This window comes from Oncorhynchus mykiss, chromosome 8 (assembly GCF_013265735.2).
Source record: "Oncorhynchus mykiss isolate Arlee chromosome 8, USDA_OmykA_1.1, whole genome shotgun sequence".
Lineage (NCBI taxonomy): Eukaryota > Metazoa > Chordata > Actinopteri > Salmoniformes > Salmonidae > Oncorhynchus > Oncorhynchus mykiss.
In genome coordinates, this window is record NC_048572.1 from 78,727,105 (window position 1) to 78,749,610 (window position 22,506).

At 46.8% G+C, this 22,506-nt stretch overlaps 1 protein-coding gene across 1 annotated transcript in view; it reads right to left on the bottom strand.

Moving 5' to 3' along the window:
• LOC110530999 (potassium/sodium hyperpolarization-activated cyclic nucleotide-gated channel 2-like) overlaps positions 1-22,506 on the bottom strand; it is a 98,233-nt gene that overhangs the window by 17,935 nt on the left and 57,792 nt on the right. The window contains exon 4 of the mRNA XM_036986365.1: positions 20,058-20,276. Within this exon, the coding sequence (XP_036842260.1) occupies positions 20,058-20,276 (219 nt within the window). The remainder of the gene's footprint in view (positions 1-20,057; positions 20,277-22,506) is intronic.

Here is a 22,506-nt window from a genome sequence, read left to right on the forward strand (position 1 = left end):
CTGAGCACGCACCCCTGGGGAGCTCCAGTGTTGAGGATCAGCGTGGCAGATGTGTTGCTACCTACCCTCACCACCTGGCCTGTCAGGAAGTCCAGGATCCAGTTGCAGAGCGAGGTGTTTAGTCCCAGGTTCATGTGTTGAACGCTGAGCTGTAGTCAATGAACAGCATTCTCACATAGGTGTTCCTTTTTTCCAGGTGGGAAAGGGCAGTGTGGAGTGTAATAGAGATGGCATCATCTGTGGATCTGTTTGGGCGGTATGCAAATTAGGGTGGGTCTAGGGTTTCTGGGATAATGGGGTTGATGTGAGCCATTACCAGCCTTTCAAGGCACTTCATGGCTACGGACGTGAGTGCTACAGGTCTGGTGTCATTTAGGCAGGTTGCCTTTGTGTTCTTGGGCACAGGGACTATGGTGGTCTGCTTGAAGCATGTTGGTATTACAGACTCAATCAGGGACATGTTGAAAATGTCAGTGAAGACACCTGCCAGTTGGTCAGCACATGCCCGGAGCACACGTCCTGGTAATCCGTCTGGCCCCGCAGCCTTGTGTATGTTGACCTGTTTAAAGGTCTTACTCACGTCAGCTACGGAGAGCGTCGTCCGGAAAAGCTGATGTTCTCATGCATGCCTCAGTGTTGCTTGCCTCGAAGCGAGCATAGAAGTGATTTATCTCGTCTGGTAGGCTCGTGTCACTGGGCAGTTCACGGCTGTGCTTCCCTTTGTAGTCTGTAATAGTTTGCAAGCCCTGCCCCATCCGACGAGCGTTGGAGCTGGTGTAGTATGATTCAATCTTAGTCCTGTATTGACGCTTTGCCTGTTTGATGGTTCGTCGCAGGGCATAGTGGGATTTCTTGTAAGGTTCCGGGTTAGAGTCCCGCACCTTGAAAGCGGCAGCTCTACCCTTTAGCTCAGTACGAATGTTGCCTGTAATCCATGGCTTCTGGTTGGGGGTATGTACGTACAGTCACTGTGGGGACAACGTCCTCAATGACCTTATTGATAAAGCCGGTGACTGATGTGGTGTATTCCTCATGTCATCGGAAGAATCCCGGAACATGTTCCAGTCTGTGATAGCAAAACAGTCCTGTAGTTTAGCATCTGCTTCATCTGACCATTTTTTATAGACCGAGTCACTGGTGCTGGAATCAGGAGGATAGAGTTGTGGTCAGATTTACCAAATGGAGGGCGAGGGAGAGCTTTGTACGCGTCTCTGTGTGTGGAGTACAGGTGATCTAGAATTTTTTTCCCGCTGGTTGCACATTTAACACCTTGATAGAGATTTGTTAGAACTGATTTAAGTTTCCCTGCATTAAAGTCTCCGGCCACTAGGAGCGCCACCTCTGGGTGAGTGGTTTCCTGTTTGCTTATTTCCTTATACAGCTGACTGAACGTGGTCTAGGTGCCAGCATCTGCCTGTGGTGGTAAATAAACAGCCACAAAAAGTATAGCTGAGAACTCTCTAGGCAAGTAGTGTGGCCTGCAATTAACCATAATATACTCTACTTCAGGCGAGCAAAATCTAGAGACTTCCTTAGATTTCGTGCACCAGCTGTTGTTTACAAATATGCACAGACCGCCCCCCCCCTCGTCTTACTGTGCTGTTCTATCCTGCCGGTGCAGCGTGTATCCCGCTAGCTGAAAATCCATGTCGTCATTCAGCCACGATTCCGTGAAGCATAGGATATTACAGTTTTTGATGTCCCGTTGGTAGGATATTCGTGATCGTACCTCGTCTAGTTTATTGTCCAATGATTGCACGTTGGCGAGTAATATTAACGGTAACTGCAGCTTCCCTAGTTGCCTTCTATGGGTCCAGACGAGGCATCCAGCTCTTCTTCCTCTGCATCGCTTCCTTTTACGAATAATTGGGATGTCTGCCCTGTGGGGTGTTTGGAGAATATCGTTTGAGACCTGCTTGTTGTTGTTGTTGTTGTTGAAGGAATCTTTGTCTAATCCGAGGTGAGTGATCGCTGTCCTGATATCCAGAAGCTCTTTTCTTCCGTAAGATACGGTTTCAGAAACATTATGTACAAAATAATTTACAAATATTGTGAAAAAAACACATAATAGCACTATTGGTTAGGAGACCGTAAAACTATTTCCTCCATTTCCGTTATTTCCATCATCCTTAGTTTAGCTAAATGGTATAGCAGTTGTGCGTTCTCAACAGACATTCGGGTGCTGTCGTAAATTCGCTCTGGCTATCTACTCCGATTTCAGAGCACTCTCGTCTGAGTGTACCAGAGCGCAGAATAATGAATTTACGAGTGATCAACACCAGTTGAATATGGCCGGTGTCAGTAAACGTTGGCAAAAACGCGTAATTAAATTGTTGCCAGCAGCACAGTTACAGTCACCAACGCTCTGGATAACATGAAAACTGCCTAACCAGCTCTGCTAGGGCGAGTAAAATGGTCAGAGTGGTCTCATTTTTGTCTGGAAGTAGCTAGCAAGCTAGCCAATGTTAGCTTGGGTGCTTGACTGCCGTTGTAAGGTCAGAACGCTCAAATCAACCCAACTCCTGGGCCAGAGCATCCAGTGTCCACTGCGAGAGCGAAACACCCTGAATTTAACAAACGGACAATCTGACAAGGCTCTGAATTTACGAGTGCACACTGGCACTCCACATTGAATGAACACACCCAATGTCGTAAAATGTCTAACTAGTCATGTGTTATGCTAACTAGCTAGCAAGAGGTTGCATAGCAACAGCATCAACTTCCGGTAGACAGGCGAAGAGCTAGTACGCTCAACTAAAAGCATACTGTTCATTTACAGAATACTAAAATGAACTAATAGTATATAGTATGCAGTATATACTCATAAGTATGTAGTATACAGTATGTTAGTATGGTTATTGGAGCACAGCTCATGTATTGTGTTCTCTACTGTTTCTAGAAAAGTGCAGAAGCGCGGAAACATCCGTTCAGACCCCAGTCTACCTACCTACAGGTTATGGAAATGTTGCATTTTTAGTATTTCTTCAGTAGGTTTCCTGAAGGAGAAAGCCTGCACTTCTATGTCAAAGACAATCAATCAAAAACACTACAGTAAATACTACAGTAATGTCTGCAAAAACATTACTGTAAATACTACAGTATACTACAGTCAGCAAAGATATTACATGAATTACTATGGTATATACTACAGTTTTCTTTTAATACATCATTTATACTATAATTAACTGTAAATACTACAGTATACTACAGTAAAAACACTGCAGTGAATATTATAGTATTTATACCATAGTATACTATAGTCATTTTTTTGTGGAGATCACTTCTGTAGCCGACATGTAAACAATCCTCCATCCACATGCTTCAGGCAACGCAGCTTGGGCTGTGAAAGACCTCTGCTGAGTACTGAGCTACGATACTGTCCAGCCTTTAGGGTGACCAATCCTGCACTAACACACCTGATTAATCCAATGACTCTCGGCTGATTCATTGGATTAGGTGTTTCAATGCTCGGCCATGCACCCACTTCATCTGTCCAGGACCAAGATTGGCTAGTGGCCATCCCCCTGTGCTACAGTGTGAACCCACAGAGACAGACTGACTCCACTCTCATCAGGGGCAGAAGGTTTAAATGACACGTAGTAATATTTGGAGGCATGGAGAATTCCTCCAGCCGAGAGCAGCTTCACTTGACTGACAGTTTCTTTTCTGGGTGTTTTAATAAACATACAGTGGTCCTCAGCTCAGAAACCATAATCCCTAGCAGAGCAGAGTCGTCGGAAAAACTGACAGCACATCATGAGGAGTAGAACGTTTCTGTTGGAATGTACTGACTTGGCCTCTCTGCAATGCATGGTGGAGTGGTAAAATGGATTAGACAGAGAGTTATTAAAGAGACCAGGAAATACAAATGAGAGACAAACTATTACAACTCTTTCAGTACCATTCAGTGGGAAGAGTTCCATTACACTCCAAGTGCAGTTTGACATGGATGCCTAATCCTCCTTCATTTGATTCAAGGTAGGATAAAAAGATTCCATTCACCTGTTCAAGAAGTTCTAGAACACCAATATTCTGATAAGATTGCATTTGTAAAACCAGTCACTCTCTGTTGTAAAATCAGCCACTCTCTGCTGTAAAACCAGTCACTGTCTGCTGTAAAACCAGCTACCTGGCAGGTTGTTCATCTCCCCTGGGAGACACCATTCCTCACCGATGAGACACACCGTGTATCACACAGAGAGCTTTTAGCACCCGTTGCCCGGGGCACGAGAAGAAGGATGAAAGGTAATGGAGAACCGTCTCATTGCAGATCTAATAGAGGTGAAATACAACGAGTAGGATTGGTAACAAAATGTGATCCAATATGATTTACAACTAGGTAATTACATTTCGCTCCTCATAGGAAAGACCTTGAAATGAAATGAAAAGTAGCATTGCCGTAACAGAGGATATTCCCAGACAAACATTATTGTCCTGACATCTCTGACTATGGCCCAAAATCGCATAGAAAAGGTATGTATAAGAGGCAAGAGACTTCAGACCATCTATAGCCCATAAGTCTCCCTCCCCCTTGCTCGGTTCCCCGTAGCGGCCAGTTAGCACTGCACCTCTCAAGGACACAGCCAACGGAGAGAGGGAAGGAGAGAGAGAAGGGGAAAGAGAGAGAGAAGGACAGGGAGAGAGAGAGTGTGTGTGAGAGAGAGAGAGAGAGAGAGGGGGGGGGGAGGTCAGAGAGAGAGAGCGAGAGAAGGACAGGGAGAGAGAGAAAGGACAGGGAGGAAGAGAGAGAGAGAGAGAGAGAGAGAGAGAGAGAGAGAGAGAGAGAGAGAGAGAGAAAAGGTAGAGAGAGGTAGACAGACAGAAAGAGAGAGACCGAGAAGAAGATAGAGATGGAAGGGAAGCACAGAGGGAGTGGGATGAGAGCAACAACGTGTGTGTAAGAGAGAGAGATTGCGTGAGAGAGGCAGGGAAAGGGAGAGAGAGAGATTGGGTGGGAGAGGCAGGGAAAGGGAGAGAGAGAGATTGGGTGGGAGAGGCAGGGAAAGGGAGAGAGAGAGATTGGGTGGGAGAGGCAGGGAAAGGGAGAGAGAGAGATTGGGTGGGAGAGGCAGGGAAAGGGAGAGAGAGAGATTGGGTGGGAGAGGCAGGGAAAGGGAGAGAGGGGGCCATGGTGAGGACATCACCTTCAGGACGACATTGGCAGCAGGTCTGCTGCCTCATCAATTCTGCTGCTGCCCAGAGGGATGTCATATCTCCCACTCCACCTTTCCCTCCTCTTCCACATCTGCCTCCCTCCCTTAACCCCCCTGCTACCTCCAGCCCGCGGCAACGCGGCTCTACCTGGGTGAACACACCCGCTCACTCCGATTGGCTGCTGAGAGGTAGGAACACTCCCCCAGCTCGACAACCACAGAGACTCTGCTTGGAGACAGGAGTCAGGGCTTGTGTTGCTAACGCTGCTGCTAACACCAGGCGACAATACTGCAACACTACTCATTAGCACTAGACTACAGCTTGCTGGCTGGGCTCTGCAGGTATTTACCTGGGATCTACAGAGAAACTATATGGTGTTATACTGCTATACAACAGGTACTATCTGGTACCTATGTCAAATATCAGTTTGTAGTTACTACCAACTAGGTACAACCAAAAGATGCCTAGTGGTTCAATAATAAAATAAAGTAATTCTTACTTTACTTATAAATCACTACATTTTACGATGTCATTGTTACATAGCCTATCATTTGTGAATTATTATGCATAGCAGAAGTAATATGACGGGAAAGAATAGCCTAACAGTAAAGGAATAATGGTAGTTTATTCATTCATTCATTCATTCATTAATTTAGTAGTACTACTAATACGCAGGAAATGAAGCTATAATTTCACTGCACTGTTCAGGCAACATGATCATCACCATAGTTAGAACACAACTGATTGTTGTTTGTTGTATCACTGCAGTAATCAGTATCACCATTAAAGCGCTTTGCCGTCACATTCTGGAAGCAGCCCATTTAAAACTGCCACTCATCTGGGGAGCAAAATACATGCCCAAAGGACATCAATCAAACACTTCAGAGGACAGACACGTTTGTGATGGTTGGAGATATGTCAGGGTGGAGATGTGTCAGGGTGGAGATGTGTCAGGGTTGTGATGTGTCAGGGTGGAGATGTGTCAGCGTGGAGATGTGTCAGGGTTGTGATGTGTCAGGGTGGAGATGTGTCAGGGTTGTGATGTGTCAGGGTGGAGATGTGTCAGCGTGGAGATGTGTCAGCGTGGAGATGTGTCAGGGTGGAGATGTGTCAGGGTTGTGATGTGTCAGGGTGGAAAAGTGTCAGGGTTGTGATGTGTCAGGGTGGAGATGTGTCAGCATTGTGATGTATCAGGGTGGAGATGTGTCAGGGTTGTGATGTGTCAGGGTGGAGATGTGTCAGGGTTGTGATGTGTCAAGGTTGTGATGTTTCAGGGTTGAGATGTGTCAGGGTTGTGATGTATCAGGGTTGTGATGTGTCAGGGTTGTGATGTGTCAGGGTGGAGATGTGTCAGCGTTGTGATGTATCAGGGTGGAGATGTGTCAGGGTTGTGATGTGTCAGGGTTGTGATGTGTCAGGGTGGAGATGAGTCAGGGTGGAGATGTGTCAGGGTTGTGACGTATCAGGGTGGAGATGTGTCAGGGTTGTGATGTATCAGGGTGGAGATGTGTCAGGGTGGAGATGTGTCAGGGTTGTGATGTGTCAGGGTGGAGATGTGTCAGGGTTGTGATGTGTCAGGGTGGAGATGAGTCAGGGTGGAGATGTGTCAGGGTTGTGATGTGTCAGGGTTGTGATGTGTCAGGGTGGAGATGTGTCAGGGTTGTGATGTGTCAGGGTTGTGATGTGTCAGGGTGGAGATGTGTCAGGGTTGTGACGTATCAGGGTGGAGATGTGTCAGGGTGGAGATGTGTCAGGGTTGTGATGTGTCAGGGTGGAGATGAGTCAGGGTGGAGATGTGTCAGGGTGGAGATGTGTCAGGGTGGAGATGTGTCAGGGTGGAGATGAGTCAGGGTGGAGATGTGTCAGGGTTGTGATGTGTCAGGGTGGAGATGAGTCAGGGTGGAGATGTGTCAGGGTTGTGATGTATCAGGGTGGAGATGTGTCAGGGTTGTGATGTATCAGGGTGGAGATGTGTCAGGGTGGAGATGTGTCAGGGTTGTGATGTGTCAGGGTGGAGATGTGTCAGGGTTGTGATGTATCAGGGTGGAGATGTGTCAGGGTTGTGATGTGTCAGGGTGCAGATGTGTCAGGGTTGTGATGTGTCAGGGTGGAGATGTGTCAGGGTTGTGATGTGTCAGGGTGGAGATGTGTCAGCGTTGTGATGTATCAGGGTGGAGATGTGTCAGGGTTGTGATGTGTCAGGGTGGAGATGTGTCAGCGTTGTGATGTGTCAGGGTGGAGATGTGTCAGGGTGGAGATTTGTCAGGGTGGAGATGTGTCAGGGTTGTGATGTGTCAGGGTGGAGATGTGTCAGGGTTGTGATGTGTCAGGGTGGAGATGTGTCAGGGTTGTGATGTGTCAGGGTGGAGATGTGTCAGGGTTGTGATGTGTCAGGGTTGTGATGTGTCAGGGTTGTGATGTGTCAGGGTGGAGATGTGTCAGGGTTGTGACGTATCAGGGTGGAGATGTGTCAGGGTGGAGATGTGTCAGGGTTGTGATGTGTCAGGGTGGAGATGAGTCAGGGTGGAGATGTGTCAGGGTGGAGATGTGTCAGGGTGGAGATGTGTCAGGGTGGAGATGAGTCAGGGTGGAGATGTGTCAGGGTTGTGATGTGTCAGGGTGGAGATGAGTCAGGGTGGAGATGTGTCAGGGTTGTGATGTATCAGGGTGGAGATGTGTCAGGGTTGTGATGTATCAGGGTGGAGATGTGTCAGGGTGGAGATGTGTCAGGGTTGTGATGTGTCAGGGTGGAGATGTGTCAGGGTTGTGATGTATCAGGGTGGAGATGTGTCAGGGTTGTGATGTGTCAGGGTGCAGATGTGTCAGGGTTGTGATGTGTCAGGGTGGAGATGTGTCAGGGTTGTGATGTGTCAGGGTGGAGATGTGTCAGCGTTGTGATGTATCAGGGTGGAGATGTGTCAGGGTTGTGATGTGTCAGGGTGGAGATGTGTCAGCGTTGTGATGTGTCAGGGTGGAGATGTGTCAGGGTGGAGATTTGTCAGGGTGGAGATGTGTCAGGGTTGTGATGTGTCAGGGTGGAGATGTGTCAGGGTTGTGATGTGTCAGGGTGGAGATGTGTCAGGGTTGTGATGTGTCAGGGTGGAGATGTGTCAGGGTTGTGATGTGTCAGGGTTGTGATGTGTCAGGGTTGTGATGTGTCAGGGTGGAGATGTGTCAGCGTGGAGATGTGTCAGCGTGGAGATGTGTCAGGGTGGAGAAGTGTCAGGGTTGTGATGTGTCAGGGTGGAAAAGTGTCAGGGTTGTGATGTGTCAGGGTGGAGATGTGTCAGGGTGGAGATGTGTCAGCATTGTGATGTGTCAGGGTGGAGATGTGTCAGGGTTGTGATGTGTCAGGGTGGAGATGTGTCAGGGTTGTGATGTGTCAGGGTGGAGATGTGTCAGGGTTGTGATGTGTCAGGGTGGAGATGTGTCAGGGTTGTGATGTTTCAGGGTTGAGATGTGTCAGGGTTGTGATGTATCAGGGTTGTGATGTGTCAGGGTTGTGATGTGTCAGGGTTGTGATGTGTCAGCGTTGTGATGTATCAGGGTGGAGATGTGTCAGGGTTGTGATGTTTCAGGGTGGAGATGTGTCAGGGTTGTGATGTGTCAGGGTGGAGATGTGTCAGGGTGGAGATTTGTCAGGGTGGAGATGTGTCAGGGTTGTGATGTGTCAGGGTGGAGATGTGTCAGGGTGGAGATGTGTCAGGGTTGTGATGTATCAGGGTGGAGATGTGTCAGGGTGGAGATGTGTCAGGGTGGAGATGTGTCAGGGTTGTGATGTGTCAGGGTGGAGATGTGTCAGGGTGGAGATGTGTCAGGGTGGAGATGTGTCAGGGTGGAGATTTGTCAGGGTGGAGATGTTTCAGCGTTGTGATGTATCAGGGTGGAGATGTGTCAGGGTTGTGATGTATCAGGGTTGTGATGTGTCAGCGTGGAGATGTGTCAGGGTGGAGATGTGTCAGGGTGGAGAAGTGTCAGTGTTGTGATGTGTCAGGGTGGAGATGTGTCAGGGTTGTGATGTGTCAGGGTGGAGATGAGTCAGGGTGGAGATGTGTCAGGGTGGAGATGTGTCAGGGTTGTGATGTGTCAGGGTGGAGATGAGTCAGGGTGGAGATGTGTCAGGGTTGTGATGTGTCAGGGTTGTGATGTATCAGGGTGGAGATGTGTCAGGGTGGAGATGTGTCAGGGTGGAGATGTGTCAGGGTTGTGATGTGTCAGGGTGGAGATGTGTCAGGGTGGAGATGTGTCAGAGTGGAGATGTGTCTGGATGGCTTTGATTATGCACGTATGACTGTAAGTCTTTTTGGATAAAAGTGCCTGCTAAATGGCATCCATTATTATTATATTAACACTACTACAATGGCTAGCTAGCTAGATTCCTAGTCATTTTATTTTACAGATTGTTTTATCACCAATTACTTGATAATATAACACCCATAATCGCCTAACTTCATAATATAATTTTATAATCATGTCATTTAATAGTAATTTAATGTGTCAAAATTACTCTATAGTCATGTAGCAGGGATCCAGAGGTGTGGGTCCATTTTCTTTCCCTGGGGGACAGAGTTTTTCCTGATTTGGTAACATAACCAGGTATAAATCCAGACCATATCGGGTGTGACAGTGAATAATCAGTTGGAAAAAGGCTTTATTTTGTATGGGCTATGATGGGACCAAAGTTTTTCTAATCAGGTCACATGGTTTAAAAAAGAACTCCTGGAAAAACTCCTGGGCCTAGTTTAGCAACCTTGTTCATATAATATATGATCTATTTTAAAATTAGACTAACCTGTGAGGGGTGTTTACACAGACAACACCTGTACAATAGAATTCAAAGGGCTGAGCTTGCTTTATGCAGGTTTGTATCGTGTAGGCCTATGCAACTATAATTAAAAGAGTACCTCTGTCATCACTAGCGTTGTGTTGTTAATTTCAGGTAGGCTAATCATTTTGGATTGAAAAGGTCAAGGTAGCCTAGCCAACGTAACCAAATTTGATCATATTAACATTTTCAGAAAATATATTTATGTATTTATAATCATTTACACAAATAAATGGGTTATAAATGCATAACATTAACAAGATTCCTTTGTTTACCCTCCCCAGAGATGACAGGGCACCCTGGCTGTAGCATATGAAGCTGTGGTTGTTATCCGTAGCCAACAGTTGATCTGTCTGAAAAATCATCTCATTTTCATCCCATACAGCATGTCAGATTGATAACGTTAAGGTGGAGGCTGCTGCAACATTTCTGTGAAGAGTTTTTGTTTGTGTCTGTTGGGAGTGAGGTGTTATCACACTTGCTAAATAAATACTGGAGGAAAGTGGAGAGCGCTCTTTGTGCATTACTAGACGACTTGCCTTGTGCCGGCCCGCACAACCTGTGATTTCTGTGAATCTGATTGGTCAAGACACACACAAGAACCTACTCCGACATGAACGACAGATACATTATTGTATGTGAGTTGACAAATCATAAAGCAAAACAGTCAAAAAAAATGAAAATGTTAACACTTTTGCATCAATATTCTCATTAAGCTAAATCAAAAATGGTGGGGAGCTGCGGGCTGTGTGTTCAGAAGAAAATTGACCAAAAATACAAACACAAAAATTGGGGAAATTATACCACCAACCTAAAGGAACTTTGGAGACTGGAAGAGGCATTTTCCCTGCACAGGTAGCTGTGCCTGGTACTGCCTCATCATTTTTAACACTTGATAACACTTCATTTAGTCTACATCATCATCAATATTGAGTCTGGTTGGCTGATACTCGCATCAGAGAGACACAGAAAGGCATAGAGAGGTAAATCACAATCAGTAAAAGAACTCAAGCTAGCTAATCAGCAGATTTACATAAACATCAATGATCAGCTGATACCCTACCCTCTGCTCCTGATGTCACTGTCTTTAGGAGGCACTGGAACTAGCTTGCTTACAATTTGTGATGATGATTGAATGTGTTGTTGCAGAAATAAATAGGCCTATGTTCAAAATTACTTTTATTTTGAGCACATGCCCCCTGAAAGGTCTGTGCATGGACCTGGTTAGGTTGTTGCAGGAAAGAGGGAGAGCGAGAGAGAGAGAGAGAGAGGGGGAGGGAGGGAAAGAGGAGAGAGAGAGGATAGAGAGAGAGCGAGAGAGAGCAGAGGTCAGGATCAGAGCTCCTGCATTTTACAGCATTTTCTTTAAAAAAGATAGATTAGGAGTTAGATAAACTTGGATTTTTTGTCAGGAACACATACTGGATTCTACCCTCTTCAACATAACCCCTACTTCAAATCAAAACTTAAAACCTACAACCTGATTTTGGACGGAATTACGGAATCACCTGGAAAGTTCACAACTACCAAGGATTTATTACCCTATACAGCAAATTCTCTGGAAAACAACAGAAACCTGAAAACACCATCCAACCTGGAACTGAGTGAGTAATGTTTAGTCTGAAACTATATTTTATTTCCAAAAGCCAAGAAGAAAAATACACAACATTACTTTATAAGGACTGAATTCTAACATAATTCTACCAAGCTTGATACAGCTTCAACTAGCACTGACGTGTCAAGTGAGAGGTGTCAAAGCCCATTAGCCCAACAATGGCAGGAGAGTCACACAGTCTACCCCAACCAAATGGAGAGGCCTTAGAAGCTCCCTCCCGCTGTTCAGAGGTAATTAAAATACAGTACCCTGCATGTAAAGAATGATAAGGCAAGAAAATATTACAAAATTAAGCTCCTTATGGAAAATCAAGAGACACTTTTTGCTGACTATTACAAAAATGGGAACATCAGCAACCTTATCTTCCACACAAACCATCCCCTGGCATGGCACAGTGCTATATTAGCACACTACCCCTTTGTTAAGAGAGGGGGGGTTAACGAGGGGTGGAAACTCAGAATACTTGATAACGAGGACTCTGAGTTAAGTAATATAAATATCTATAAATCCGGAACAGTAATGGTACAGAGTAACCACAAACAGTTTCAGCTGGACTTTCACCTAATCAAAGAATTAGCCCAGCAGGAGAAGCTCTCCCTTGATAAAGATACCCCCACACCGAGCGGGTCAGACCAGACCTCTTCATTATGTAACCCCACAGATGAGCAACCCCCAGCGGAGAGTCAACCTCCCAGCACAGATTACCACTCCCTCATTGAAATGAAGGACAAATTCACCCAGCTGGAGGTAAGGCAGGTGGAGCTGGAACAGCAGGTGATTACACTTCAGTCAGCACAGACCCAGACAACAGTCCAGCACAACAACAGCCCCTTAACCAGACCTGGAGAGCTGGAGGTGGACAGAGACATATCTGCACTTTGGACAGTGGTGAGACAAATACAACAGGAGAAAGAGGAGCAGAACAGAGCACTAGAGGAGAGTATCAGACTGCTGGTGGAGGAGAGGTTGAGGGGGATGGAGGAGAGGGTGAGGGGGATGGAGGAGAAGTTGAGGGGGACGGCGTGTGACAGAGAACAACCCACTAGAGAGGTGGCCACCCCCACAGAGAAAGCAGCAGAACAGCCCACCTCAGCACCCAACAAAAGTCTCGACACCACAGCAGAACAGTCCACACCAGACCCTGACCATAGAGTCGACACCACAGCAGAACAGTCCACACCAGACCCTGACCATAGAGTCGACATCACAGCAGAACAGACAAATGAAGAACCCCAAGCGCAGAGGCTCTCACCCCCTCTGAGCACCCCCCTTGTCAGCCACCCTGATAGCCCTTTTGACAACCCCCCCACACCCACTGAGGACAAACACAAGACACAGATTGTACTACTTATGGACTCAAATGGGAAATATATAGAAGAAAAAGTGTGTCTAAACTCTGGTGTCAAAACACCCAGCGCGCCCTAGACCTTCTGTCTGAGGCCAAACTAGGCTCACCCAGCCACATAATAATACACACAGGCACAAACGACCTGAGAGCACAGCAGGAAAGAGTGGCCACAGCACTGAAGGGAGTGATTGAAAAGGCTTCTTCTACTTTCCCCAACGCACAAGTGGTTATCTCCACCCTGCTACCACGAAAAGACTTCCACCCTGCCACAATACAGCGGGTAAATGCAAGTATTTCCCGTGACTGTGCCTCAAAACCAAACGTTTTCCTGGCCCACCACTCCACCCTGGACTTGAACAGCCTCTATGACCAGGTCCACCTCTACAAGGCAGCAGTGCCCACCTTTGCCCGAACTCTAAAGGACATCGCTCTCAAACGTATCCCCAACACTTCACACAGGAGCAACAGATCAATAGACACCCCACCCAGACCAGCGAGACACCCTCCCAGATCTGCAGGACCCCCCCTGGACCTACACATAGAGGACCCACGCCAAGAGGAATTACATCCAGACCACAGTACACCCAGACACATCCACACCCCAACCAATCAACACCCCCCCCCACGTCAACCATGCCCACACCCCATTTAGGCCCCCTCAGATCAGACCTATGCCACTCCTGCCCACCCCATGCACCCCACCCCCGCAAAGAGGGCCTCAACATGGAAGCCACACATTCGCCCAGGTAGTGAGTGGGCAAACAGTCCCAACCCCCACTCTCACACTCGCCCAAGCCAATGGCATGTACCAGATGCTCAGCAGGCTCTGCTCACACTTACTGGCCTGAGGCCAAACCACGACCAACAACATTGGACACTCTATGGAACAAAAAGCCTTCACTATATTATCCTGGAATATCCAAGGCCTGAGGTCATCTGCCTTTGGCCTAAAGAGCAGAAACCCGGACTTCACCAAAGAAATCGGTAATACAGACATTGTCATCCTGCAAGAAACCTGGTATAGAGGAGACGGACCCACTGGTTGCCCTCTAGGTTACAGAGAGCTGGTAGTCCAATCCACCAAACTACCAGGTGTGAAACAGGGAAGGGACTCAGGGGGTATGCTAATTTGGTATAGAGCAGACCTAACTCACTCCATTAAATTAATCAAAACAGGAACATTCTAAATTTGGCTAGAAATTCAAAAGGAAAAATGTCCTCCTGTGTGCTACCTATATCCCCCCACTAGAATCCCCATATTTTAATGAAGACAACTTCTCCATCCTGGAGGGGGAAATCAATCATTTCCAGGCCCAGGGACATGTACTGGTCTGTGGCGACCTAAATGCCAGAACCGGACAAGAACCTGACACCCTCAGCACACAGGGGGACAAACACCTGCCTGGAGGTGACAGCATTCCCTCACATCACATATCACATATTCCACGGTAGTTATTGGGGTCAAATTTGTCTCCACTTTTGTGGATTGGGGTGATCAGTCCTTGTCAACAGTAACCTTGGGAAAATCCTCTGCATTACTATTAACAGCAGACTCGTACATTTCCTCAATGAAAACAATGTACTGAGCAAATGTCAAATTGGCTTTTTACCAAATTACTGTACAACAGACCATGTATTCACCCTGCACACCCTAATTGACAACCAAACAAACCAAAACAAAGGCAAAGTCTTCTCATGCTTTGTTGATTTCAAAAAAGCCTTCGACTCAATCTGGCATGAGGGTCTGCTATACAAACTGATGGAAAGTGGTGTTGGGGGTAAAACATACGACATTATAAAATCCATGTACACAAACAACAAGTGTGCGGTTAAAATTGGCAAAAAACACACACATTTCTTCACACAGGGTCGTGGGGTTAGACATTGATGCAGCTTAAGCCCCACCCTTTTCAACATATATATCAACGAATTGGCGCGGGCACTAGAAAAGTCTGCAGCACCCGGCCTCCCCCTGCTAGAATCCGAAGTCAAATGTCTGCTGTTTGCCGATGATCTGGTGCTTCTGTCACCAACCAAGGAGGGCCTACAGCAGCACCTAGATCTTATGCACAGATTCTGTCAGACCTGGGCCCTGACAGTAAATCTCAGTAAGACCAAAATAATGGTGTTCCAAAAAAGGTCCAGTCACCAGGACCACAAATACAAATTCCATATAGACACTGTTGCCCTAGAGCACACAAAAAACTATACATACCTTGGCCTAAACATCAGCGCCATAGGTAACTTCCACAAAGCTGTGAACGATCTGAGAGACAAGGCAAGAAGGGCATTCTATGCCATCAAAAGAAACATAAATTTCAACATACCAATTAGGATTTGGCTAAAAATACTTGAATCAGTCATAGAGCCCATTGCTCTTTATGGTTGTGAGGTCTGGGGTCCGCTCACCAACCAAGACTTCACAAAATGGGACAAACACCAAATTGAGACTCTGCACGCAGAATTCTGCAAAAATATCCTCCGTGTACAACGTAGAACACCAAATAATGCATGCAGAGCAGAATTAAGCCGATACCCACTAATTATCAAAATCCAGAAAAGAGACGTTAAATTCTACAACCACCTAAAAGGAAGCGATTCACAAACCTTCCATAACAAAGCCATCACCTACAGAGAGATGAACATGGAGAAGAGTCCCCTAAGCAAGCTGGTCCTGGGGCTCTGTTCACAAACACAATCACACCCTACAGAGCCCCAGGACAACAGCACAATTAGACCCAACCAAATCATGAGAAAACAAAAAGATAATTACTTGACACATTGGAAAGAATTAACAAAAAAACAGAGCAAACTAGAATGCTATTTGGCCCTAAACAGAGAGTACACACAATACCTGACCACTGTGACTGACCCAAAATTAAGGAAAGCTTTGACTATGTACAGACTCAGTGAGCATAGCCTTGCTATTGAGAAAGGCCGCCGTAGGCAGACATGGCTCTCAAGAGAAGACAGGCTATTTGCTCACTGCCCACAAAATGAGGTGGAAACTGAGCTGCACTTCCTAACCTCCTGCCCAATGTATGACCATATTAGAGAGACATATTTCCCTCAGATTACACAGATCCACAAAGAATTCGAAAGCAAATCCAATTTTGAAAAACTCCCATATCTACTGGGTGAAATTCCACAGTGTGCCATCACAGCAGCAAGATTTGTGACCTGTTGCCACGAGAAAAGGGCAACCAGTGAAGAACACACACCACTGTAAATACAACCCATATTTATGCTTATTTATTTTATCTTGTGTCCTTTAACCATTTGTACATTGTTAAAACACTGTATATATATATATATAATATGACATTTGTAATGTCTTTACTGTTTTGAAACCTCTGTATGTGTAATGTTTACTGTTAATTTTGGTTGTTTTTCACTTTATATATTCACTTTGTATGTTGTCTACCTCACTTGCTTTGGCAATGTTAACACATGTTTCCCGTGCCAATAAAGCCCTTGAATTGAATTGAATTGAATTGAGAGAGAGAGAGAGAGAGAGAGAGAGAGAGAGAGAGAGGGAAAGAGGGGGAAAGAGGAGAGAGAGAGAGAGAGAGAGAGAGAGAGAGAGAGAGAGCGAGAGAGGGGGGGGGGGGGGGAGGGAAAGAGGAGAGAGAGAGAGAGAGAGAGAGAGAGAGAGAGAGGGGGAGGGAGGGAAAGAGGAAAGAGGAGAGAGAGAGAGAGAGTGAGAGAGAGAGAGAGAGGGAAAGAGAAGAGAGAGAGAGAGAGAGAGAGAGAGAGAGAGAGAGAGAGAGAGAGGGAGAGATTGCAGAGACTCATTAGGAGGAGTCCAGCGATTAGACAAGAGTTAGGGTAGACAGTAAAGGATGGAGGGAGAGAGAGGGATGGAAGGAGAGAGAGGGATGGAGGGAGAGAAGGATGAAGGCAGAGAGAGAGAGGGATGGAGGGAGAGAAGGATGAAGGCAGAGAGAGAGGGGTGGAGGGAGAGAAGGATGAAGACAGAGAGAGAGGGATGGAGGGAGGGAGAGAAGGACAAAGACAAAGGGAGAGAGGGATGAGGGAGAGAAGGACGAAGGCAGAGAGAGAGGGATGGAGGGAGGGAGAGAAGGACGAAGACAAAGGGAGAGAGGGATGAGGGAGAGAAGGACAAATACAAAGGGAGAGAGGGATGGAGGGAGAGTAGGATGAAGACAAAGGGAGAGAGGGATGGAGGGAGAGAAGGATGAAGACAGGGAGAGAGGGATGGAGGGAGAGAAGGATGAAGACAAAGGGAGAGAGGGACGGAGGAAGAGAAGGAGGAAGACAGAGGGAGAGAGGGATGGAGGGAGAGAATGATGAAGACAGAGGGAGAGAGGTATGGAGGGAGAGAAGGATGAAAACTTAGGGAGAGAGGGATGGAGGGAGAGAAGGATGAAGACAGAGGGAGAGAGGGATGGAGGGAGAGAATGATGAAGACAGAGGGAGAGAGGTATGGAGGGAGAGAAGGATGAAGACAGAGGGAGAGAGGTATGGAGGGAGAGAAGAATGAAGACAGAGGGAGAGAGGTATGGAGGGAGAGAAGGATGAAGACAGAGGGAGAGAGGTATGGAGGGAGAGAAGAATGAAGACAGAGGGAGAGAGGTATGGAGGGAGAGAAGGATGAAGACAGAGGGAGAGAGGGATGGAGGGAGAGAAGGATGAAGACAGAGGGAGAGAGGGATGGAGGGAGAGAAGGATGAAGACAGCGGGAGAGAGGGATGGAGGGAGAGAAGGATGAAGACAGAGGGAGAGAGGTATGGAGGGAGAGAATGATGAAGACAGAGGGAGAGAGGGATGGAGGGAGAGAAGGATGAAGACAGAGGGAGAGAGGGATGGAGGGAGAGAAGGATGAAGACAGAGGGAGAGAGGTATGGAGGGAGAGAAGGATGAAGACAGAGGGAGAGAGGTATGGAGGGAGAGAAGGATGAAGACAGAGGGAGAGAGGGATGAGGGAGAGAAGGATGAAGACAGAGGGAGAGAGGGATGGAGGGAGAGAAGGATGAAGACAGAGGGAGAGAGGGATGGAGGGAGAGAAGGATGAAGGCAGAGAGAGAGAGAGGGGTGGAGGGAGAGAAGGATGAAGACAGAGAGAGAGAGGGATGGAGGGAGGGAGAGAAGGACAAAGACAAAGGGAGAGAGGGATGAGGGAGAGAAGGACGAAGGCAGAGAGAGAGGGATGGAGGGAGGGAGAGAAGGACGAAGACAAAGGGAGAGAGGGATGAGGGAGAGAGAGGGATGGAGGGAGAGAAGGATGAAGGCAGAGAGAGAGAGGGATGGAGGGAGAGAAGGATGAAGGCAGAGAGAGAGATGGGTGGAGGGAGAGAAGGATGAAGACAGAGAGAGAGAGGGATGGAGGGAGGGAGAGAAGGACAAAGACAAAGGGAGAGAGGGATGAGGGAGAGAAGGACGAAGGCAGAGAGAGAGGGATGGAGGGAGGGAGAGAAGGACGAAGACAAAGGGAGAGAGGGATGAGGGAGAGAAGGACAAAGACAAAGGGAGAGAGGGATGAGGGAGAGAAGGACGAAAAAACAAAGGGAGAGAGGGATGGAGGGAGAGTAGGATGAAGACAAAGGGAGAGAGGGATGGAGGGAGAGAAGGATGAAGACAGGGAGAGAGGGATGGAGGGAGAGAAGGATGAAGACAGAGGGAGAGAGGGATGGAGGGAGAGAATGATGAAGACAGAGGGAGAGAGGTATGGAGGGAGAGAAGGATGAAAACTTAGGGAGAGAGGGATGGAGGGAGAGAAGGATGAAGACAGAGGGAGAGAGGGATGGAGGGAGAGAATGATGAAGACAGAGGGAGAGAGGTATGGAGGGAGAGAAGGATGAAGACAGAGGGAGAGAGGTATGGAGGGAGAGAAGAATGAAGACAGAGGGAGAGAGGTATGGAGGGAGAGAAGGATGAAGACAGAGGGAGAGAGGTATGGAGGGAGAGAAGGATGAAGACAGAGGGAGAGAGGGATGGAGGGAGAGAAGGATGAAGACAGAGGGAGAGAGGGATGGAGGGAGAGAAGGATGAAGACAGCGGCAGAGAGGGATGGAGGGAGAGAAGGATGAAGACAGAGGGAGAGAGGTATGGAGGGAGAGAATGATGAAGACAGAGGGAGAGAGGGATGGAGGGAGAGAAGGATGAAGACAGAGGGAGAGAGGGATGGAGGGAGAGAAGGATGAAGACAGAGGGAGAGAGGGATGGAGGGAGAGAAGGATGAAGACAGAGGGAGAGAGGTATGGAGGGAGAGAAGGATGAAGACAGAGGGAGAGAGGTATGGAGGGAGAGAAGGATGAAGACAGAGGGAGAGAGGGATGAGGGGGAGAAGGATGAAGACAGAGGGAGAGAGGGATGAGGGGGAGAAGGATGAAGACAGAGGGAGAGAGGGATGAGGGAGAGAAGGATGAAGACAGAGGGAGAGAGGGATGGAGGGAGAGAAGGATGAAGACAGAGGGAGAGAGGGATGGAGGGAGAGAAGGATGAAGACAGAGGGAGAGAGGGATGGAGGGAGAGAAGGATGAAGACAGCGGGAGAGAGGGATGGAGGGAGAGAAGGATGAAGACAGAGGGAGAGAGGGATGGAGGGAGAGAAGGATGAAGACAGAGGGAGAGAGGTATGGAGGGAGAGAAGGATGAAGACAGAGGGAGAGAGGGATGGAGGGAGAGAAGGATGAAGACAGAGGGAGAGAGGTATGGAGGGAGAGAAGGATGAAGACAGAGGGAGAGAGGGATGGAGGGAGAGAAGGATGAAGACAGAGGGAGAGAGGTATGGAGGGAGAGAAGGATGAAGACAGAGGGAGAGAGGGATGGAGGGAGAGAAGGATGAAGACAGAGGGAAAGAGGGATGAGGGGGAGAAGGATGAAGACAGAGGGAGAGAGGGATGAGGGGGAGAAGGATGAAGACAGAGGGAGAGAGGGATGGAGGGAGAGAAGGATGAAGACAGAGGGAGAGAGGGATGGAGGGAGAGAAGGATGAAGACAGCGGGAGAGAGGGATGGAGGGAGAGAAGGATGAAGACAGAGGGAGAGAGGGATGTAGGGAGAGAAGGATGAAGACAGAGGGAAAGAGGGATGAGGGAGATAAGGATGAAGACAGAGGGAGAGACAGAGGAATAAAGGGATAAAGTATTTTTACCTTCTCCTGGTACTGTCGTCGGGACGAGTCCAGGGACTGGATGAGTGCGGTGGCATGGCCTATGAACACAGCGTAGCAGGTGGCCCCTACGATCATGCTGAGCATGGTGAGCCAGATATCAGACAGGCTCTCCGGGGCCTGCCGACCGTAGCCGATACACAACATGTGGCTCATTGCCTTGAACACTGCAAATGAATACAGCTCAGACCATGTGTCATTCTGCAAAGAGAAAAATGAAAGAGAAAATTAATTTAAATATGTATGAAAGACAGAGGAAAACACATTTGGGGAGGAGAGGAGAATAAACGAAAAGAGGAAAGTCTTGAAAGTTTTTGAGTTGGTGACTCAAAGTAAGAGACAAAAACTGAGAAGAAGTGATAGACAGAGGAGATTAGAGATAGAGAGAAGAGGATAGAGATAGACAGAGGAGAGTAGAGATAGAGAGAAGAGGATAGAGATAGACAGAGGAGAGTAGAGATAGAGAGAAGAGGATAGAGATAGACAGAGGAGAGTAGAGATAGAGAGAAGAGGATAGAGATAGAGAGGAGAGTAGAGATTGACAGAGGAGAGTAGAGATAGAGAGAAGAGGATAGAGATAGACAGAGGAGAGTAGAGATAGAGAGAAGAGGTTAGAGATAGAGAGGAGAGTAGTGATAGAGAGAAGAGGATAGAGGGAGATAGAGAGGAGAGTAGAGATAGAGAGAAGAGGATAGACAGAGGAGAGTAGAGATAGAGAGGAGAGTAGAGATAGACAGAGGAGAGGAGAGATAGAGAGAAGAGGATAGAGATAGAGAGGAGAGTAGAGATAGAGAACTGAGTAACATTAAGAAATGCTATAGATGGAAGGAATGCAGTTTGGAAACCTACCAAAAAACAATTAGGCAACAACAAATTCAATCCCTTTTAGACAATTTCCTGGGTAAAACGTTCCGCTGTAATAGTGAAGGTGTAAACTTGGCAGTAGAAAATCTTAACAGTATATTTGACCTCTCAGCTTCCCTATCAAATCTAAAAATCTCAAATAGAAAACCGAAGAAAATTAACAATAATGACAAATGGTTTGATGAAGAATGCAAAAATCTAAGAAAGAAATTGAGAAACCTGTCCAACCAAAAACATAGAGACCCGGAAAACCTGAGTCTACGCCTTCACTATGGTGAATCACTAAAACAATACAGAAATACACTACGGAAAAAGAAGGAACAGCATGTCAGAAATCAGCTCAATGCAATTGAAGAATCCATAGACTCTAACCACTTCTGGGAAAATTGGAAAACACTAAACAAACAACAACAAGAAGAATTATCTATCCAAAATGGAGATGTATGGGTAAACCACTTCTCCAATCTCTTTGGCTCTATAACAAAGAATAAAGAGCAAAAACATATACATGATCAAATACAGATCTTAGAATCATCTATTAAAGACTACCAGAACCCACTGGATTATCCAATTACATTGAATGAGTTACAGGACAAAATAAAAACCCTCCAACCCAAAAAGGCCTGTGGTGTTGATGGTATCCTCAATGAAATGATCAAATATACAGACAACAAATTCCAATTGGCTATACTAAAACTCTTTAACATCATACTTAGCTCTGGCATCTTCCCCAATATTTGGAACCAAGGACTGATCACCCCAATCCACAAAAGTGGAGACAAATTTGACCCCAATAACTACCGTGGAATATGTGTCAACAGTAACCTTGGGAAAATCCTCTGCATTATTATTAACAGCAGACTCGTACATTTCCTCAATGAAAACAATGTACTGAGCAAATGTCAAATTGGCTTTTTACCAAATTACCGTACAACAGACCATGTATTCACCCTGCACACCCTAATTGACAACCAAACAAACCAAAACAAAGGCAAAGTCTTCTCATGCTTTGTTGATTTCAAAAAAGCCTTCGACTCAATCTGGCATGAGGGTCTGCTATACAAACTGATGGAAAGTGGTGTTGGGGGTAAAACATACGACATTATAAAATCCATGTACACAAACAACAAGTGTGCGGTTAAAATTGGCAAAAAACACACACATTTCTTCACACAGGGTCGTGGGGTTAGACAGGGATGCAGTTTAAGCCCCACCCTCTTCAACATATATATCAACGAATTGGCGCGGGCACTAGAAAAGTCTGCAGCACCCGGCCTCCCCCTGCTAGAATCCGAAGTCAAATGTCTGCTGTTTGCCGATGATCTGGTGCTTCTGTCACCAACCAAGGAGGGCCTACAGCAGCACCTAGATCTTATGCACAGATTCTGTCAGACCTGGGCCCTGACAGTAAATCTCAGTAAGACCAAAATAATGGTGTTCCAAAAAAGGTCCAGTCACCAGGACCACAAATACAAATTCAATCTAGACACTGTTGCCCTAGAGCACACAAAAAACTATACATACCTTGGCCTAAACATCAGCGCCACAGGTAACTTCCACAAAGCTG